General features: G+C 35.1%; 1 protein-coding gene across 3 annotated transcripts in view; it reads left to right on the forward strand.

The window, feature by feature from the left end:
* The first annotated feature begins 1,806 nt into the window (after nucleotides 1-1,806).
* Nucleotides 1,807-20,650, forward strand: part of LOC143067780 (neo-calmodulin-like) — a 146,783-nt gene continuing 127,939 nt past the window's right edge. Inside the window, exons 1-2 of one of the 3 annotated variants that reach the window (XM_076241321.1) lie at nucleotides 1,807-1,825; nucleotides 10,940-11,072. In XM_076241321.1, coding sequence (XP_076097436.1) covers nucleotides 11,070-11,072 — 3 coding nt within the window. In that variant the 5' untranslated portion in view covers nucleotides 1,807-1,825; nucleotides 10,940-11,069. Of the gene's footprint in view, nucleotides 1,826-9,607; nucleotides 9,703-10,939; nucleotides 11,073-20,650 lie in introns of those variants that run through there. The other 2 variants (XM_076241322.1, XM_076241320.1) reach the window with 2 other exon arrangements.

Raw genomic sequence — 20,650 nt, forward strand, 5'->3', positions numbered from 1 at the left:
TTATACACCGATAACATCATATTTGCTAACCAGATATTTGATAAAAATCATAGCTTATCAAAATTATTTTTATCATTCATGTTAATTTTACACTCAAAGTTTTAAAAGGTGGAGGGTTTCAATCATGAGTTTTATTTGACTATATGATACCATAAACAACATATGGAAATGTAAGTTCTTAGTATCGAACTTTGCAGTATCCAGAACAAACGTTGTCACATTGTGGCGTATTTCGGAACACGTGGCAATAATTTAAACGATCATACATAAATACAAGTATTTATCCTGCAATTGGGTGTTCTACTATACAGATACAGCCCTGCAGATATCGATATGCTGTATACTATACAGGTATACTATACAGATATCGCTTTTTAAAAAGCTCTGCCTTCTGCGGAACTGAGTTTTAAATGAACCTGCCAGACCTCAGAATGTGTATTGCAGTACTAGTCGCATTCCAATGACGTATTAATTGCGAATAACAAATACTTTTTCAAACATTTCTTTAGAGCAATAAGAATCACACCAATACCCTGATAACATATACGATCATACACACATGAACAGCAGTCTTTTTTACGATGACAACTATCGATTTCAAATCTTGAATGTGTATGATTGTGTGACAAGAACAACCATGTTAATTTCAGCATGCATGTTTCGTGACTGTCGAGTCTGAAGCGTAGGACCATTCGTACACTCCTGTTTCAAATTGGAGAATGTTTTGTTATCTGTTTTTACTGTTGAAATTAGTTGTTATGTTAAAATAGATAATAATTCATCTTGAGCGATGTATTATTGTTGAATGACCATTCGTGATTCTTTTTTTACGAACCCGTCTTCCGCTGAATGTGTGATTACTTTATCGTATTACTACACGGGCCTCAAGGGATTTCAAATCGAAAATAAATGCAAAACATGTGTTTTTGTGTCTTTCAAAACACAAATAATATACAGAATTAATTGCAGGATAAAGACAATAACTGTTTAGTGTCTTTAAATATCAGCTGTATTTGTACTCGTCTCAAAACAGGTGTAATAGCTCGCTAAAAGCTTGCATACACCTTGTTTCCTAGCCTCGTACAAATACAACTGATATTTAAAGACTCTAAATAGTTATTGTCTATCTATATAGTATGTTCCTGTAAAGGAATCTGTAAATGGCTGTTACCATGGCTTACGAGGTAGATTTTTGTTTTACTAATTCATTTATTTGAATCCAGTTGTATTTAAATATTTTTTTCTTTCCTTTATTCGGCATCAAAATAAAAATAAGGAGCTGTTATTGCCAATAAGAGACAACTCCGTAACCACCAAAGTTCGCTATAAGTGTTCTTCGTATTTTCATGGATATGTGTAAATGTTTTTTACAATTCAAATTCAGTAACCTTCGAATTTTGAACGTGAGTGAAACAATTTAACGGAAATACTTTTTTTTCGGTTATTCAAGCTGATGTGTGACGTGATATGAAACATAGAGAAAAAGAAAAACTTTGCACTTTAATAAGTTAAACAAATATTATCAATTCACAAAAAAAATTAAACCCAGAATAAAGTGTATACATGGCACAAAGGATAGTTGTTTTAGTTTTTGATGGGAATGTTTTCATTGATCTGACATTTTCTCCAATATTTCTATTCCCCAGAGATGTTATATGTATTGCCTATATTTGTTCATTAACTGATCAATGTTGGAGTTACAGGTTATATTGGTGTGCTGCAATTGTGCGTATATGATTATAGATTATATAATTACAGAATAATCTTAGTACCACCAGAGACAAATAAAACCATAAGTATCTGGGAACATTGAAAGCAATAGTAGGTAAGACAATGTTTTATATGTGTATGACTTATAAGAACAAAGAGTTAAGGTACATGTTTATATACAGGTTTATTAAAAAAAAGAATAATATAAAAGAGTTATATAAGAAATAAAAAATTAAATGTAGATACTGAGATGGTAGAGTTCGTGTTGTTCTGTAGTTGTATATGTATTGTATTGTGGACTAGATTGTCTCTTCATTATTTTTCGTTATGACATTCTCGGATTTTCGTCGACTTCGACCTGTTGGTCAGCTGTTTTCGTTTCTTACTGTGGTTCATAAGTGATTCTCATTTCTGTTTATTTTTACACATTGTGACTTGGTTGGAGAGTTGTCTCATTGGAACTCATACAAAATATTCTTATTTCTGATATATGATTTCAATGTCCGATTCGTAGCATCCGCCTCTTTTTATAGCAATTGTTACTTCAAAAGTATGTCGTCAATTTCAGAAGTTTTTATTGGCTTAAGTTTTAGTTTACTTCTGGTTTGCCTACAAATTATCTTTCATTTGAGTGAAGTTTTTAACCCAAATAGACAAAAAGGTGAACGAGCACACGATTGTATAGTCTTTTCCAACTCTATAGGTATAGTGTATCTGTGATTTCTATATATCCAATCTTTCATTGGTTATTTTCACTCTTATTTTTGTAATAATACTTTTTCCCAATAACTTAGTCTCAATTCAATAGAATAATTTAACATACAACTAACAACAAACAAATGGAATTCATTTATAATAGTGTCTATATATTATTCGTCATTAATATAAAGTTTTCAGTGCCAATAATACAAAGTAACTTGATGAACAATGCTTAGGTCAATATTATTGATATAAAATTGAGAATTGAAATGAGGAATGTGTCAAAGAAACAACAACCCAATCAAAGAGCAGAAAACAGCCGAAGGTCACCAATGGGCCTTCAATACAGCGAGAAATTCTGCGTTTGGAGTAAAACAACGACAAACAAGTCCACAATACAATACATATAAATATTTCACAAAGTAATTGAAGAAGATTAGATGCTTCGTCAGTAATTTATCACGTTGATGAGTTCAGGTTAGTATCAATCTTTTCAGTAGGCGCAGTTTGGTGTCTATTACTCGATAACTTACTTACTAAATAGCTAAATTATTTATTATAGCGACATGTGTTTTTGACAAATAGGGAATATTACGATGTAATTAATATCAATTCACAGAACACTCGAACGTTTTTGGCCTACAAGTTATTTAAAATATTAATGTCTAATACACTACGACGAACAAAATAAAATCAATTTAGAAAAGTTTCCTACTATGAGCTTTTTTCTCTTACTGGAAGCTTGCAATAGATATTCAGCAGTTTTTCTCCTCAGATGTTGACATAGAGAATACTTAAAGTGTTCATCTTTTATAGAATATATACATTTTAAATTATACTATTGATTGGCTCGTTAATTAATGTAATAATTACAGTTAATGAGGAAACATAAATCGTTTTTTACACTGTTATCTATACCTATTTTACACAACCGGTCATCTCCTGTTATACCCACAATACGACCAGTTTCTAACGTAAGGGATTCCAAATCTTACTCAGCTAATGTGCTATGATCTTTTGCTACGGGTTAAATTAAGTTTTATGTAATGTTAACAGCTGTAATTTAATGAGTTAGTATGTACGAAGTTTCAAAAAGATATTGATAGTGTCTTATTGTATTTTTAGTAGCGGAAATCTTGTGTTCATTACTTGTTTTTGCATCTTTCTGAATGCCGGGTTCCTGGTGCATTCTGGATAATTGTTCATTCTGTCAATATTTATACTGGGGTGTTCTTTGGTAGTCAGATGGTCTCGTATAGATGTTTGGTATGAACATTGACGTATCTTTTTAATATTGTTGTAAAATCCTTCCAGGTAGTTGGTGTTGCATAGTTGATTCATAAAAAGCGCTGTCCCTCAACCCAAAACTCTGTCACGAAGTCGGTAAATGTTGTAGCGGATACGATATCAGCGCATACGTAATGCACCGGTATGTCAAATATCTTACAAAAGAGTAAGAAATCATTAACAGCTGGGACTGATAAAACTTGCTTTAAAAACTTAGCTCTCGTCATATTTGATTGAAACAAAAATAAAAGATCAATCTGTGTTAAAATTTATTATATTAAAGTTTAAAAAAAAAGTATCTACAAAAATTCAACAACCGATAAGATAAATAAGTTTGATATGACACTGCTTTCATTGTTTTACTTTTTTACTCCAGAATTAACCGAACAATTTTATTTGATTTCTATTCGTTTGGTGTGTTTGAGCCTTATATTTTGCCATTTAATAAAGGATTTACCGTTTTGCATTTTCTATGAAGTTGTGATTTTTTGTTTCCAACCTTTTAAAAGTTTTAGTGATATTATGTCAAAATAATAATTATATCAGCTTTATTTCTAATACTTGTAACTGAATTCAATGCCTTTTCTGGTAAATTTATAAGATATTCCCCAAAATTATACATCTTTTGTGATATACAAAAGTAATAAAATTGAGAATGGAAATGGGGAATGTGTCAAAGAGACAACAACCCGACCAAATAAAAAACAACAGCAGAGGGTCACCAACAGGTCTTCTATGTAGCGAGAAATTCCCGCACCCGGAGGCGTCCCTCAGCTGGCCCCTAAACAAATATATACTAGTCCAGTGAAAATGAACGCCAAACTAATTTCCAAATTGTACACAAGAAACTAAAATTAAAATAATACAAGACTAACAAAGGCCAGAGGCTCCTGACTTGGGACAGGCGCAAAAATGCGGCGGGGTTAAACATGTTTGTGAGATCTCAACCCTCCCCTATACCTCTAACCAATGTAAAAAAGTAAACGCATAACACTACGCACATTAAAATTCAGTTCAAGAGAAGTCCGAGTCTGATGTCAGAAGATGTAACCAAAGAAAATAAACAAAATGACAATAATACATAAATAACAATAGACTACTAGCAGTTAACTGACATGCCAGCTCCAGACTTCAATCAAACTGACTGAAAGATTATGATTTCATCATATGAACATCAGGTACAATCCTTCCCGTTAGGGGTCTAGTATCATACCATCATAACATATATGAGAAGAACATAACCCGTGTCATGCCAATAACTGTTTTTAGAATAAATGTGTTTAGTTCCGATGCAAAGACCTTATCAGTGACTCAATATTAACGCCAAAATATGCAATCTTTAATGACTTGACAACAGTATCGTAATTATATCCCTTCTTAATAAGTCTATTCAAAGGTTTTGTAAGTTTCTGAGGTGAATACTGACACCTTTGTGCTTTATAAAGAATATTTCCATAAAAAATTGGATGTGAAATACCTGAACGTATTAGAAGTCTGCATGTTGAGCTATATTTACGAATGATGTCTTTATACCGATGATAAAATTTAGTAAATGTTTTGACTAGTTTGTGATATCGAAAACCCTGGTGTAATAATTTTTCAGTAATACATAAATTTCTCTCGTTAAAATCTAAAACATTGTTACATACACGAGCGAATCGTACAAGTTGAGATATATAAACACCGTAAGATGGTGAGAAGGGAACGTCACCATCTAAAAACGGATAGTTAACGATAGGAAATGAAAAATCATTCCTTTTATCATAAATTTTAGTATTCAGCTTTCCATTAGTGATACAGATATCAAGATCGAGAAAAGGGCAGTGGTCATTGTTAGTATTAGCTTTATTTAAAGTAAGTTCAACAGGATAAATTTCATTAATATACATACTGAAGTCGTCATTATTGAGAGCCAAAATATCATCCAAATATCATACCAATTAGTAGAATTTGTCTCCTGTCATAAACACTTAGGGATTACTTTTGATTCCAATGGTAAATTCCATACACATATAGAAAATATTTTAAAGTGTGCAAGCACAAGATTAAATGTTCTTAAAAAATTGAAATATGTATTGAATAGAAATTATCTTGCTCGTATATATTTAACTTTTATAAGACCCGTTATGGAATATGCATGTGAGTTATGGGATGGTTGTACTCAACAAGAAGCCGACAATTTAGAACATGTTCAGTTAGAAGCAGGGAGGTTAGTAACTGGGTTGCCCGTGTTTGCTAGTCGGGAAGCTATATATTTTGAAACTGGCTGGCAATTGCTTGTGGACAGAAGAAAATCCAGAAAGCTCAATATGTTCTATTCTTTACATAATGGGACTGCCCCTGATAATCTATGTGATTTAATGCCCCCGCTTGTTGGTCAAGTATCTAACTACGATTTGCGAAACAGTAATAATTATGTAGTACCCGGTTATAGACTAGACATAACTAGAAAATCCTTTTTCCCATCCACTACTATTGAATGGAATAGCCTTCCCCCCGACATACGTACGTCCAAAAACATAAATATTTTTAAACGAAAGATGAAGTCCAAATTGATACAGCCACCTTCCTATTTTAGTTGTGGGGATAGAAAACTTAATATCATTCATACACGTTTGAGAAATATGTGCAGTTCTTTAAATTCAGATTTACATCGTGTTAATATTAAACCAAGTCCCGCATGCAGCTGTGGCCACCCTGTTGAGGATAGTATACACTATTTTTTAGAGTGCGCTCTTCATAACGAAGCAAGAGAAATACTGTTTTCAAAATTAGAAAGTTATGCTATATCCATTGAGCTTCTATTAGCTGGTGACGGTGACCTTTCTTTTCAGCAAAACAAAGACATTTTTGAGTCCGTACAATCTTATATCAGAATAACACATAGATTTAAAACAATCAATAAACATTCTAAATTTCTACTTTACAACCTTTCACTCCAGTCTAGTTGTTTCATTATTATTCCTTATTATATTGTATTTTTTTTTCTTTTTTCTTTTTATTTCTAATTTTTGTTTGAAGTATGTATTACATGCATTACTACTATGTTGTATTTTTTCTTTTTCGCCATTATCTAATGTACTTTGTGTTTATATTTATATTGGGAGAGGACGTCTCTAATGTTGTTATAACTTGTGTCCAATCCCTTTTGCTACTTTTGCAAATAAAATATGTTTAAACTAATCCAAATATCTAAAAGTATTATTAAATTTGTTTATCAGATGTTGTTTCGATGGGTCTTTGCTGATTTTTGTCATAAATTGTAACTCATAACAATACAAAAACAGGTCCGCAATAAGTGGTGCACAGTTAGTCCCCATTGGAATTCCGATAATCTGACGATATACGGAATCCCCAAAGCGAACAAAAATGTTATCTAGTAAAAATTCAAGGGCATATATAGTATCAAAGCATGTCCAATTAGCATAGTTTTTTTTGTTTATTGCTACTAAAAAATGACCTAAAAGAGTTTGAACATATATATTCACATTCTGATTTTTTGAATGCCCATTTAATTAGGTGTGTGAATTTTTTCTTCATGAGAATGTGAGGCAATGTGGTATACAGGGTAGAAAAATCAAAACTTTGAACAGATTCAAAATCACCAATATAAGCATGCAATTTATCAAGTACTTCCAACGAGTTCTTGACACTCCAAAAGTAATTTATTCCACTATTTTCGAAGGCCTTATTTGAACAATTTATTATCAGATTTTTAATTGTACCAAATGTGCTGGTAAGAAGAATAGACAATTTAGTAGTTGAACAATGGCTTGAAGACGAAATAAATCTATATTTGTGTAGCTTCGGAAGCCAATACATAGTTGGGACTTTCATTGTATTTGGCTCTGCTTGTAAAGCGGTGGCTAAAAGTTTATGTTTGTTACAGATTTCGTTTTCTGAAAATGGAGTCAGTTGGAATGTTGGTGAATTGGTGATTTCCTTTTTCAGAACCTCAATGTAAAATTTACGTCAAACAATAATAATATTATTAGCAGCTTTATCGGCCGGGACAAAAACAAATTCCTTGGCTAGTTCTTTTAGTTTATGTTTGATACGAGAAATAGGTTTATTGTGGTTATTGTTTATAGTAAAATGTTCTTTAAAATGTTGAATACGTATATCAACTATCTTCATTACTGAATTAAAAAAAGAGTCCAAAGATTTGTTGTCAGCTTTTTCCCGTTTTATCCATTTCATACAGTAAGTATGGAGTGAGTCGTGGATGATATTACGACACTCATTCCAATTAATAATTGACGGGGGACGATATTTAGGTCCTTTACTGAGGAATGATTTTAACTCTCGGTCTTGAACGATGTTAAGATCTCCTGTTATAACATGGGAAATGGGTCCATAAATATATTCGGAATTACTGCAATTACATGAAGTAGGTGTTTTTTCACTGATATTAACATCTTTACACAATTGACTATAATTAAACACAAATTTCCGGGTAGATTTCTTGTAAATATAACAAATAAGAGGTAGCTCAGTATTGTCAAAATATCCAGGAATTTGTTCTTTAACAGAATGGTCGTTAAATATACCGGCAATATTTACAAAATCAAAGCCTTTATTGACATACTTAATTTTAATAAAATGTTTTTTATGATCTTCAGGGCGATCAATTTTGGGAAATAATTTAGAATAACAATATGCCATAATAATTTGAACAATTTCATACTTAGGACTGCTATATGAAATTGTGTTGCAATCCTCCAAAATTTTATTTAACTTATTAACCGGTAACGAACAGAGTTTTGTTAACAGATAATGTCTGCCGTTGTTTTTTGAAATAGAAATTAGGTCCGAAATATTGGTATGATTGGCCCGAAATTTTCTTTGATTGCGATTTGTTCTACGACCGTGAGAACGTTTTTTACGAACAGTTTTAGAAACTATATCCAAAATGTTAACGGAATTGGTTCTAGATATATTACCAATTCCCATGATATTATCATTTAGACCGAGAGGGTAAACTGTCTGTAATTTTTTAATCCAATTTAATTCAATTATTTTCCGTGATCGTACAAACTTTGAATGCGATTCACCAGGCTACTTATTTACTACTTCTAAAGGTTGAACTGCTAAATATTTAAAAGGATGGTTGTGTTTCTTAAGGTGTTGGTAAATGATACTTTTGAATTTATTGGGTCTTTTAAAACGATACAGATGTTCTTGAGTGCGTTTAGATAAATATCGTCCAGTTTCTCCTACGTACTGAATACCACACCCCGGTTTGTTTCATGTGAGTAAATAAATAATACTGTTTGTTTTTCAAGTTATATCAGTTTAAAAATTTAAAGAAAATGTGCGACCATTAAACGTGATTGTTGGAGGAAAGACGGGGACATGTAAGTCATTTTTTTGCATGACACTTATCGATAGAAGGGTAACCACGATTTTTATTGTTAAAAACGTTAGCGATGGTAGTATTTTTAGATAACCGATTTTGAAGATTGAGACGTGTAGATACCCTTTGAACAAGTTTAGTATTTAGTAATTTTCCATTTCTAAGCTTCATAATTGTTTTGTTAGTGAATTATATAATAAAGGAGCAAAGATTGGCGTCCAGAATATGAACCAGCATACAAAAAGTAATGTATATATTTCACACTTTAAAGCCTTTTTTCTAAAATTAAATGTAGAATTAATTATCCCTTATTAGATTTTACAGGCAAAATACAGGTAAAAAATATGACTATAATTCAGAAAAAAAATGTTATCTACTTGAAAGTTTATAATTGAATAGATATGGACATGTTTTATTGTTAATCTAATAGATTATTACTTACTTAAATTTATTCGAATAATCCATGCAGGCTTTTACATGTTAATTTTATTCTAATAAAGCAAAATCCATGGTACAGAGATATTATAAACATTAATAATAAAACATATAGTCAGTATTAATACAAATGTATGATCAGAGACATATACTGCAACATAGTATAATATACAACTTGAAAAAGAGAAATTTCAGCTTTTATAAAAACTCATAAGGTATGTATACAATGTAAAGTAAATTAAAGTAATCAAACAATGTCTCCCGTAAAAATCCAGCTGTTTATTAATCAATATATTTGATCTACTTTGATAATAAGATTTCAAAAGTTTTTCTCTTTCATACTTAAAATTAAGAAGATGAAGCCCATACTATGTTATCATGTATACTCTATAACGATTTCAGAAAATAACAAATGTGACAAAGCAAAACATTTTAAATCTGATTTTATATTTTTTAATGCTAAACTGAAATACCTGTTTTTAATTCTGTTTCTTAGTTTTGATAAATCTTGCTATCTTGATTTAAATAGATTTTTTGATTACTGTAAATAATGTATTTATGCATGGGTTTTAAAATACAAGATTTTTCTACAATGATAATATAAATAAATTTGGTGTTTTTACTGTCTTCTGATTGGTTAAAATTATTAGTTTTATTTTCAATGTTGTCAATTTTGATGGCGACACGCCCACTCTGACGTTGTGTATTCATACGCCAACATTTGTGTACGTTGTTATTGATAATATAAACAATATAAAAAGTTCTTTGAGACTTTTTTTTGATAGAAATTTATTTATAATGAATGGCAATAATTTATTTTGACTTTATTGAACCATAAAACTAATTTTTGACTCTTCACATTTTACATAATCCGCTTCGCGGATTATTCAATGTGAAGAGTCAAAAATTAGTTTTATGGTTCAATAAAATCAAAATAGATAATAGCCATTCATTAAATATTCCTACAATTCTGTCCAAAATGGCTCTATTTATTTATATCTGCATACTTTTATGATTTTTTTTTTTTAGCTTAGTGTACTGCTGTTTTATATGCTAGAGATGCGACTTAAAATAAAATATTGATTTAAATTAAAAACTTGATGTAGTTCACATGAATGCTCTGTCCGCATAACTGATTCAAAAGCTTCCAATTTAGATAATTATGTCAAGGATTTGTATAGTTCTATAGTTCTATACAAATCCTGGATTATGTATAAATTATTTCAGAATAAATTTGACAGAGAGCATAGCGTCGTCATACTATGTATATATATATGTTAGATCACTAGTCTTGATTATTTAAAATGAGGAATTTAAATTTTTAATAATTATAACATACAATATATACCGTTAAATCATTTCAAAATAATATGTTTAATCATGTCCATCAAGTAGACATTTAAATAGTACATGATTACAACTATGTCAATATTATTTTTTCTTTATTCGAAGGCTTGAACAACAAAGAACTAGACCTGGGTTATGACATATATATATTGTTCATTATATTCAATATAAACAAACTTGGACTTTCACATGTTGTCATGATTGAACAGGAATAAGAGCCTAGATAGCAAATGTTATGGTGAGTACATTTTTGTTTATATTTTGTTCCGCAAATTTCACTGACTATTTACTGTTCAACACTGATATGGAACATATACTGCCTACCCTTAAGTTATGAGGCATATATACTGACCGACTTTATAAACGTCACGCTAGATTGTTCTTTTTAAATCCCATTTTCAAATATGCAATTTTTGTTGGAACAAACTAATGAACCGAAATTTCATTTGTTACTTCAGTTTTTGAAAAAAATCGCTTTTCGAGAGATGAATTGAATACGTCATTTTTAATGGTTCAAATCTTGTGGTATACATTGAATTCCTGGTTTCCCTCTTACCAAATGGATGTGTCCCCTTACCAATTGATGTGTCCCCTTACCAATGGATGTGTCACTGTCGAATGCAATGACGGCTGTCTGTAATAAAAGCAAGAATGATTGTCACCAAGGTCAACCAATTCTGTTTGGCATGTTTTAGGTTATCGTTTGCACCTTCTGATTTTGTCTTTGTTCCACCCATAACATTGCGTTCTGGCATTATGCAGGTGAAACTTTAGGGTTTTGAATGTTTTTCTGCAGCCGATTCGTCGGCATTTCAGTTTATGGGAAACATTAATGGCATGAATCTGTGTGCAATGATAAAAAACGTTGCGAACGTAATCATGACTCTCAAATGACGTTGCGTAATCAAATTATATTGACGTTGCATTGTCACTACATGTTGATCTGGTCATTGATCGTCATCAACAAATCCCGTCTGCCTGTATCGTTGTCGGAAGGACAGTAAGACGAGCTTCTGACGTCAAATTGTCTGGTTGCAGCCTGTTCACATTTTCCTGTTTGCAACTGTTTCACAAAGAAAAAAAAACTAAAAAAAATTTTTTATGGGGTCCAAACTTTGCTTGAAGAAATTCGTGCAACTTCAATAATCCAGTAAGCTCTATAACCACAGAAAAGTGCAAGAAGTATGGTAAGCCTGAATAATAGTTGTATGAGGATCAATCCTAGTGATTTGGTTAAAAAATAAATCAACAAAATTAGTGTTGCATTTTTAAAGTCATTCGGTATATAATATATTGCCATGTTGCTTGCTGTCTTTGACTTAAGACTTCTGATTGCGATTGGCCCATTGGTGTCTTCCCACTACTTTTAATTAATGTTTCTGTTACAGAAATTTTGGAGCAAACAAAACGGTTTCTTTGTCCGATATGTGCATTCCTAGGAGAAAACTGAACTAACATTTTTTTATTTCCATGTAGTCTGTATAAAGGTGAATAAATCCATAAATTGATACAAGTCATGTTATTAATAATAAGAGAGTACATTCATTATGATCTCGACCCGCCGGTTGGTCTGTATTTACAGCTACAAGGAATGTACACGTATGAAAAAGCAAAAAAAAAAAAAAAAAAAAATCACAAAAATTATAAAAACTGTGTCGCTCACCGGCATCTTCAAAAACTGCCATTTTTTTCTTAGCTCACCTGTCCCAATGGGCCAAGTGAGTTTTTCTCATCACTTGGCTTTCGTCGTCCGTTGTTGTCGTTCGTCGTACGTTTTCTTTTACAATAAAATTGAGAATTGAAAGGAAGAAAATGACAAAGAGACAACAACCCTACCAAAGAGCGAACAACAGCCGAAGCCCAACAATGGGTTTTCAGAAAACCTCTATACAATTAAGAATAAAGGAGCACAGAGTAATACGTACAGTAAAACTCGGTTTAAAAGAAGTCCGAGTGTGATGTCAGAATATAGAAACTAAGCAAAATGACAATGACACATACATTAAGAAAGGAATGCACGCAGTTACTGGCGTGCCAGCTCCATACCCCAATTAAGCTGGTTGAAGGATTATGTCAAAATCAAATGAAAATCAAGTATAATACCACCCATTAGGGGTTTAATATCACACCATCATAAAATATAACCAGACTCAAGCTAGCGACCAATTCTATCGACCAATCAAGCTAGCGACCAATTCCATCGACCACTTAAGAACACAATGAGCATAAACACGTAACAGAACCATTTCGAGATATGTCTGAAAATCACAAAATGACATTATACTACAACGTTCTACTAATATTTAATACGTGATGCATCGCTATTGATATTAACTTTGGATTCCAACAAATAAACATGAGTAGCGTGCTTGCTTGCTGGAGTCTAATAATCTAAACCAGTTATTCAGTTTTTGAAGACTTTATATTACATGGTATGATACATTTTTTTCAAATCGAGATTTTTGTTTTAACTAGATCTACTGTTTTCAGATTGGATATTTAAAAAAAAAAACTTATGGTCCAAATACCTCATATGGTCCGGCCCGTTGATAATACAACGAGTATAATACTGATATGGTCCAATCATACGCGAACGGTCAGACCACATGAGTATACGCATATGGTCATGACCGCACGCATAGGGTCCAACATATTCGTAAGTATTGTAAAACAGAATAAAACAAGAATGTGTCCTCAGTACACGAATGCCCCACTCGCACTATCATTTTCTATGTTCAGTGGACCGTGAAATTGGGGTAAAATCTCTAATTTGGCATTAAAATTAGAAAGATCATATCATAGGGAACATGTGTACCAAGTTTGAAGTCGATTGGACTTCAACTTCATCAAAAACTACCTCGACCAAAAACTTTAACCTGAAGCGGGACAGACGGACGAACGAACGAACGGACGAACGAACGAACGAACGGACGCACAGACCAGAAAACATAATGCCCCTCTACTATCGTAGGTGGGGTATAAAAATCTAAGTACAGCCGTTCAAATGTCAACTTACAGTGAGATAAATAAAAGGTTTAAGTGAGCAAGGAACTAGAATAATCATGTAAGGGTGTCTATATCCGCGGCATTGTCAAACATTGAGTATTTCATCAAAACCATTTAGGTTTGAGGGGAGTGGTTCTCGAAACAGTATATAGGGTATAGTCCAAGGCACTTCAGATAATACTGAAAGCAGTAAAACAAATAAAAATATAATTAGAAAGAAAAAACAAAATTTATTCAATGCAACATTCATCAAGTCAAAACATTTAAACTACGTTCAGCCAGATGCATTTTTTTAAATCTTTAATTCAACATTTATATACAACAGACATATTACATATATTACTCAAAAATATCACAAGAATGTTTTAAGTATAATGACATAAATAATCAACACGAAAATTAGAAAATGAATGTTATGAATCCTTCGGTTTCTAGTACAACAATCTTGTTCTTTAAAAAGAGTTTCTCAAAAATATTTCTCATACATCTTGCATCACACAAGTATTCATACAGAATAGTCATATAATGTTTTATACTGTATAAGGTCAACTTTACTGTTTAAACTCTTCAGTAAATTCCTTCTGTGAAGATACAACTTTTATTTTTTTTCTCGTTTCAACCTTTATTCAGACATTATATAGCATGTTATTAATAAAGTGACCAATAAAGACAAAAGAGTAATAAGTTGTCTAACAGATAACATTTTATACATTATTCCTTATTCAATACATTCTTTTTAGATAAATTATTCGTATTTTTTTTTACCAATCACACAATGCAATGTCAAGAAAAAATACTGATTTAATGACAAAAACTAATGTTGTGTGAATATTCTTTCTTATCTTCTCAAATGTAATCAGAGTAAGTTTCAAATATATCTCGTTGATTGTGTGCATCAACTTGTTTTTATTTTACCTTTATTCAATCATTCAACATATATATATATATATATATATTCATAATAAAATTATTATATACACAAATAGATACATCAACAATTGTTTTTACCTTTAAAAGATACGTATGCAATCTTTCAGTATACAAATCAGTATTTAACCGATACATTAAAATATTATTATTATTTCATCTAAATAAGTATTAAAAAAATTGTAAGCAAAAGTAAATAACATAACAAAATTATAACAAACGTCAAATAAATAAAGGAGCTGGAATGTCAGTCTTGTTCAATTATTAAATATCAATTAGAATGAATAAAATGAAAATATAATATGATAAGCAAATAAAAAAAAACAGTCGAAAATAATTGATAACTGTAAAGGGAAACAATCTAGTCCTATTACATTTATAAAAATTACTATATCGGCCCGATCAAGAGAACATACAAAGTAGTACATTATATCAAACAAAATAGTTACTATGCATATTTATAAATCTTTGTCAATAAGTATATTAATATTTAGTTCATTTTGGTATCAAATAAAAGTGTATTCACTTAGGATCACTAAAGACCCGTGTTGAATAATAATCAGAAAAAAATTAATAAAAAACACGGCAAATTTCCCCCGTTGTATAGTTGGCTTAGTACCGGTTTTTTTTATTCTGGAATTTCTGGGAACCAGAAGACAGAAATACACAGTTAGGAGTTTGGTTTCGCATTTTGGCCCCTGTGGTTTTTTTATATATGAAAGTTGTGGTGCAATAAAATTCATTTTCAGACAGCTGACTACTAATTTAGCCTTCAAAGATGGTTTATAAAAACATCAATGTTACTTTTACATGTTTAATGGGGTATTTTCTGTTTGACTTTCCGTATTTTCATAGCTATACCAGCCATAGGTCCAGAAATTAATGTAATATTTCTGGTGCACTTTCCCACCCGGGCATTTTCATGAATAAAAGGGTCTGGGACAAGCTTTCAATCCCACTAGGTGTGGGTAAAAACTTTGCCGTAGGGAACTGTACAGAAAGACTGAAAAAATGAGCCCATACCCATTACTGTATAGGTACATCAGACTTTGGATGGACAGTGACGTCTTCAGGTGCACTTTCCCACCCTGGAATTGATACGAGGTGAAGATATGGATAAAAGCTATCAATCTAACCACCTGCGGTCAAGAATTTTGCCGTAGGGGGGTGGCAGTAAAGCCACTGCTGCCACCACCCGTGATGGACAAAAATGAGAAATTGGGTATGGGGTTGTCAGCTTCTGGTGCACTTTCCCACCCGGGCATTTTCATGAATAAAAGGGTCTGGGACAAGCTTTCAATCCCACTAGGTGTGGGTAAAAACTTTGCCGTAGGGAACTGTACAGAAAGACTGAAAAAATGAGCCCATACCCATTACTGTATAGGTACATCAGACTTTGGATGGACAGTGACGTCTTCAGGTGCACTTTCCCACCCTGGAATTGATACGAGGTGAAGATATGGATAAAAGCTATCAATCTAACCACCTGCGGTCAAGAATTTTGCCGTAGGGGGGTGGCAGTAAAGCCACTGCTGCCACCACCCGTGATGGACAAAAATGAGAAATTGGGTATGGGGTTGTCAGCTTCTGGTGCACTTTCCCACCCGGGCATTTTCATGAATAAAAGGGTCTGGGACAAGCTTTCAATCCCACTAGGTGTGGGTAAAAACTTTGCCGTAGGGAACTGTACAGAAAGACTGAAAAAATGAGCCCATACCCATTACTGTATAGGTACATCAGACTTTGGATGGACAGTGACGTCTTCAGGTGCACTTTCCCACCCTGGAATTGATACGAGGTGAAGATATGGATAAAAGCTATCAATCTAACCACCTGCGGTCAAGAATTTTGCCGTAGGGGGGTGGCAGTAAAGCCACTGCTGCCACCACCCGTGATGGACAAAAATGAGAAATTGGGTATGGGGTTGTCAGCTTCTGGTGCACTTTCCCACCCGGGCATTTTCATGAATAAAAGGGTCTGGGACAAGCTTTCAATCCCACTAGGTGTGGGTAAAAACTTTGCCGTAGGGAACTGTACAGAAAGACTGAAAAAATGAGCCCATACCCATTACTGTATAGGTACATCAGACTTTGGATGGACAGTGACGTCTTCAGGTGCACTTTCCCACCCTGGAATTGATACGAGGTGAAGATATGGATAAAAGCTATCAATCTAACCACCTGCGGTCAAGAATTTTGCCGTAGGGGGGTGGCAGTAAAGCCACTGCTGCCACCACCCGTGATGGACAAAAATGAGAAATTGGGTATGGGGTTGTCAGCTTCTGGTGCACTTTCCCACCCGGGCATTTTCATGAATAAAAGGGTCTGGGACAAGCTTTCAATCCCACTAGGTGTGGGTAAAAACTTTGCCGTAGGGAACTGTACAGAAAGACTGAAAAAATGAGCCCATACCCATTACTGTATAGGTACATCAGACTTTGGATGGACAGTGACGTCTTCAGGTGCACTTTCCCACCCTGGAATTGATACGAGGTGAAGATATGGATAAAAGCTATCAATCTAACCACCTGCGGTCAAGAATTTTGCCGTAGGGGGGTGGCAGTAAAGCCACTGCTGCCACCACCCGTGATGGACAAAAATGAGAAATTGGGTATGGGGTTGTCAGCTTCTGGTGCACTTTCCCACCCGGGCATTTTCATGAATAAAAGGGTCTGGGACAAGCTTTCAATCCCACTAGGTGTGGGTAAAAACTTTGCCGTAGGGAACTGTACAGAAAGACTGAAAAAATGAGCCCATACCCATTACTGTATAGGTACATCAGACTTTGGATGGACAGTGACGTCTTCAGGTGCACTTTCCCACCCTGGAATTGATACGAGGTGAAGATATGGATAAAAGCTATCAATCTAACCACCTGCGGTCAAGAATTTTGCCGTAGGGGGGTGGCAGTAAAGCCACTGCTGCCACCACCCGTGATGGACAAAAATGAGAAATTGGGTATGGGGTTGTCAGCTTCTGGTGCACTTTCCCACCCGGGCATTTTCATGAATAAAAGGGTCTGGGACAAGCTTTCAATCCCACTAGGTGTGGGTAAAAACTTTGCCGTAGGGAACTGTACAGAAAGACTGAAAAAATGAGCCCATACCCATTACTGTATAGGTACATCAGACTTTGGATGGACAGTGACGTCTTCAGGTGCACTTTCCCACCCTGGAATTGATACGAGGTGAAGATATGGATAAAAGCTATCAATCTAACCACCTGCGGTCAAGAATTTTGCCGTAGGGGGGTGGCAGTAAAGCCACTGCTGCCACCACCCGTGATGGACAAAAATGAGAAATTGGGTATGGGGTTGTCAGCTTCTGGTGCACTTTCCCACCCGGGCATTTTCATGAATAAAAGGGTCTGGGACAAGCTTTCAATCCCACTAGGTGTGGGTAAAAACTTTGCCGTAGGGAACTGTACAGAAAGACTGAAAAAATGAGCCCATACCCATTACTGTATAGGTACATCAGACTTTGGATGGACAGTGACGTCTTCAGGTGCACTTTCCCACCCTGGAATTGATACGAGGTGAAGATATGGATAAAAGCTATCAATCTAACCACCTGCGGTCAAGAATTTTGCCGTAGGGGGGTGGCAGTAAAGCCACTGCTGCCACCACCCGTGATGGACAAAAATGAGAAATTGGGTATGGGGTTGTCAGCTTCTGGTGCACTTTCCCACCCGGGCATTTTCATGAATAAAAGGGTCTGGGACAAGCTTTCAATCCCACTAGGTGTGGGTAAAAACTTTGCCGTAGGGAACTGTACAGAAAGACTGAAAAAATGAGCCCATACCCATTACTGTATAGGTACATCAGACTTTGGATGGACAGTGACGTCTTCAGGTGCACTTTCCCACCCTGGAATTGATACGAGGTGAAGATATGGATAAAAGCTATCAATCTAACCACCTGCGGTCAAGAATTTTGCCGTAGGGGGGTGGCAGTAAAGCCACTGCTGCCACCACCCGTGATGGACAAAAATGAGAAATTGGGTATGGGGTTGTCAGCTTCTGGTGCACTTTCCCACCCGGGCATTTTCATGAATAAAAGGGTCTGGGACAAGCTTTCAATCCCACTAGGTGTGGGTAAAAACTTTGCCGTAGGGAACTGTACAGAAAGACTGAAAAAATGAGCCCATACCCATTACTGTATAGGTACATCAGACTTTGGATGGACAGTGACGTCTTCAGGTGCACTTTCCCACCCTGGAATTGATACGAGGTGAAGATATGGATAAAAGCTATCAATCTAACCACCTGCGGTCAAGAATTTTGCCGTAGGGGGGTGGCAGTAAAGCCACTGCTGCCACCACCCGTGATGGACAAAAATGAGAAATTGGGTATGGGGTTGTCAGCTTCTGGTGCACTTTCCCACCCGGGCATTTTCATGAATAAAAGGGTCTGGGACAAGCTTTCAATCCCACTAGGTGTGGGTAAAAACTTTGCCGTAGGGAACTGTACAGAAAGACTGAAAAAATGAGCCCATACCCATTACTGTATAGGTACATCAGACTTTGGATGGACAGTGACGTCTTCAGGTGCACTTTCCCACCCTGGAATTGATACGAGGTGAAGATATGGATAAAAGCTATCAATCTAACCACCTGCGGTCAAGAATTTTGCCGTAGGGGGGTGGCAGTAAAGCCACTGCTGCCACCACCCGTGATGGACAAAAATGAGAAATTGGGTATGGGGTTGTCAGCTTCTGGTGCACTTTCCCACCCGGGCATTTTCATGAATAAAAGGGTCTGGGACAAGCTTTCAATCCCACTAGGTGTGGGTAAAAACTTTGCCGTAGGGAACTGTACAGAAAGACTGAAAAAATGAGCCCATACCCATTACTGTATAGGTACATCAGACTTTGGATGGACAGTGACGTCTTCAGGTGCACTTTCCCACCCTGGAATTGATACGAGGTGAAGATATGGATAAAAGCTATCAATCTAACCACCTGCGGTCAAGAATTTTGCCGTAGGGGGGTGGCAGTAAAGCCACTGCTGCCACCACCCGTGATGGACAAAAATGAGAAATTGGGTATGGGGTTGTCAGCTTCTGGTGCACTTTCCCACCCGGGCATTTTCATGAATAAAAGGGTCTGGGACAAGCTTTCAATCCCACTAGGTGTGGGTAAAAACTTTGCCGTAGGGAACTGTACAGAAAGACTGAAAAAATGAGCCCATACCCATTACTGTATAGGTACATCAGACTTTGGATGGACAGTGACGTCTTCAGGTGCACTTTCCCACCCTGGAATTGATACGAGGTGAAGATATGGATAAAAGCTATCAATCTAACCACCTGCGGTCAAGAATTTTGCCGTAGGGGGGTGGCAGTAAAGCCACTGCTGCCACCACCCGTGATGGACAAAAATGAGAAATTGGGTATGGGGTTGTCAGCTTCTGGTGCACTTTCCCACCCGGGCATTTTCATGAATAAAAGGGTCTGGGACAAGCTTTCAATCCCACTAGGTGTGGGTAAAAACTTTGCCGTAGGGAACTGTACAGAAAGACTGAAAAAATGAGCCCATACCCATTACTGTATAGGTACATCAGACTTTGGATGGACAGTGACGTCTTCAGGTGCACTTTCCCACCCTGGAATTGATACGAGGTGAAGATATGGATAAAAGCTATCAATCTAACCACCTGCGGTCAAGAATTTTGCCGTAGGGGGGTGGCAGTAAAGCCACTGCTGCCACCACCCGTGATGGACAAAAATGAGAAATTGGGTATGGGGTTGTCAGCTTCTGGTGCACTTTCCCACCCGGGCATTTTCATGAATAAAAGGGTCTGGGACAAGCTTTCAATCCCACTAGGTGTGGGTAAAAACTTTGCCGTAGGGAACTGTACAGAAAGACTGAAAAAATGAGCCCATACCC

This window comes from Mytilus galloprovincialis, chromosome 3, assembly GCF_965363235.1.
Source record: "Mytilus galloprovincialis chromosome 3, xbMytGall1.hap1.1, whole genome shotgun sequence".
NCBI lineage: Eukaryota > Metazoa > Mollusca > Bivalvia > Mytilida > Mytilidae > Mytilus > Mytilus galloprovincialis.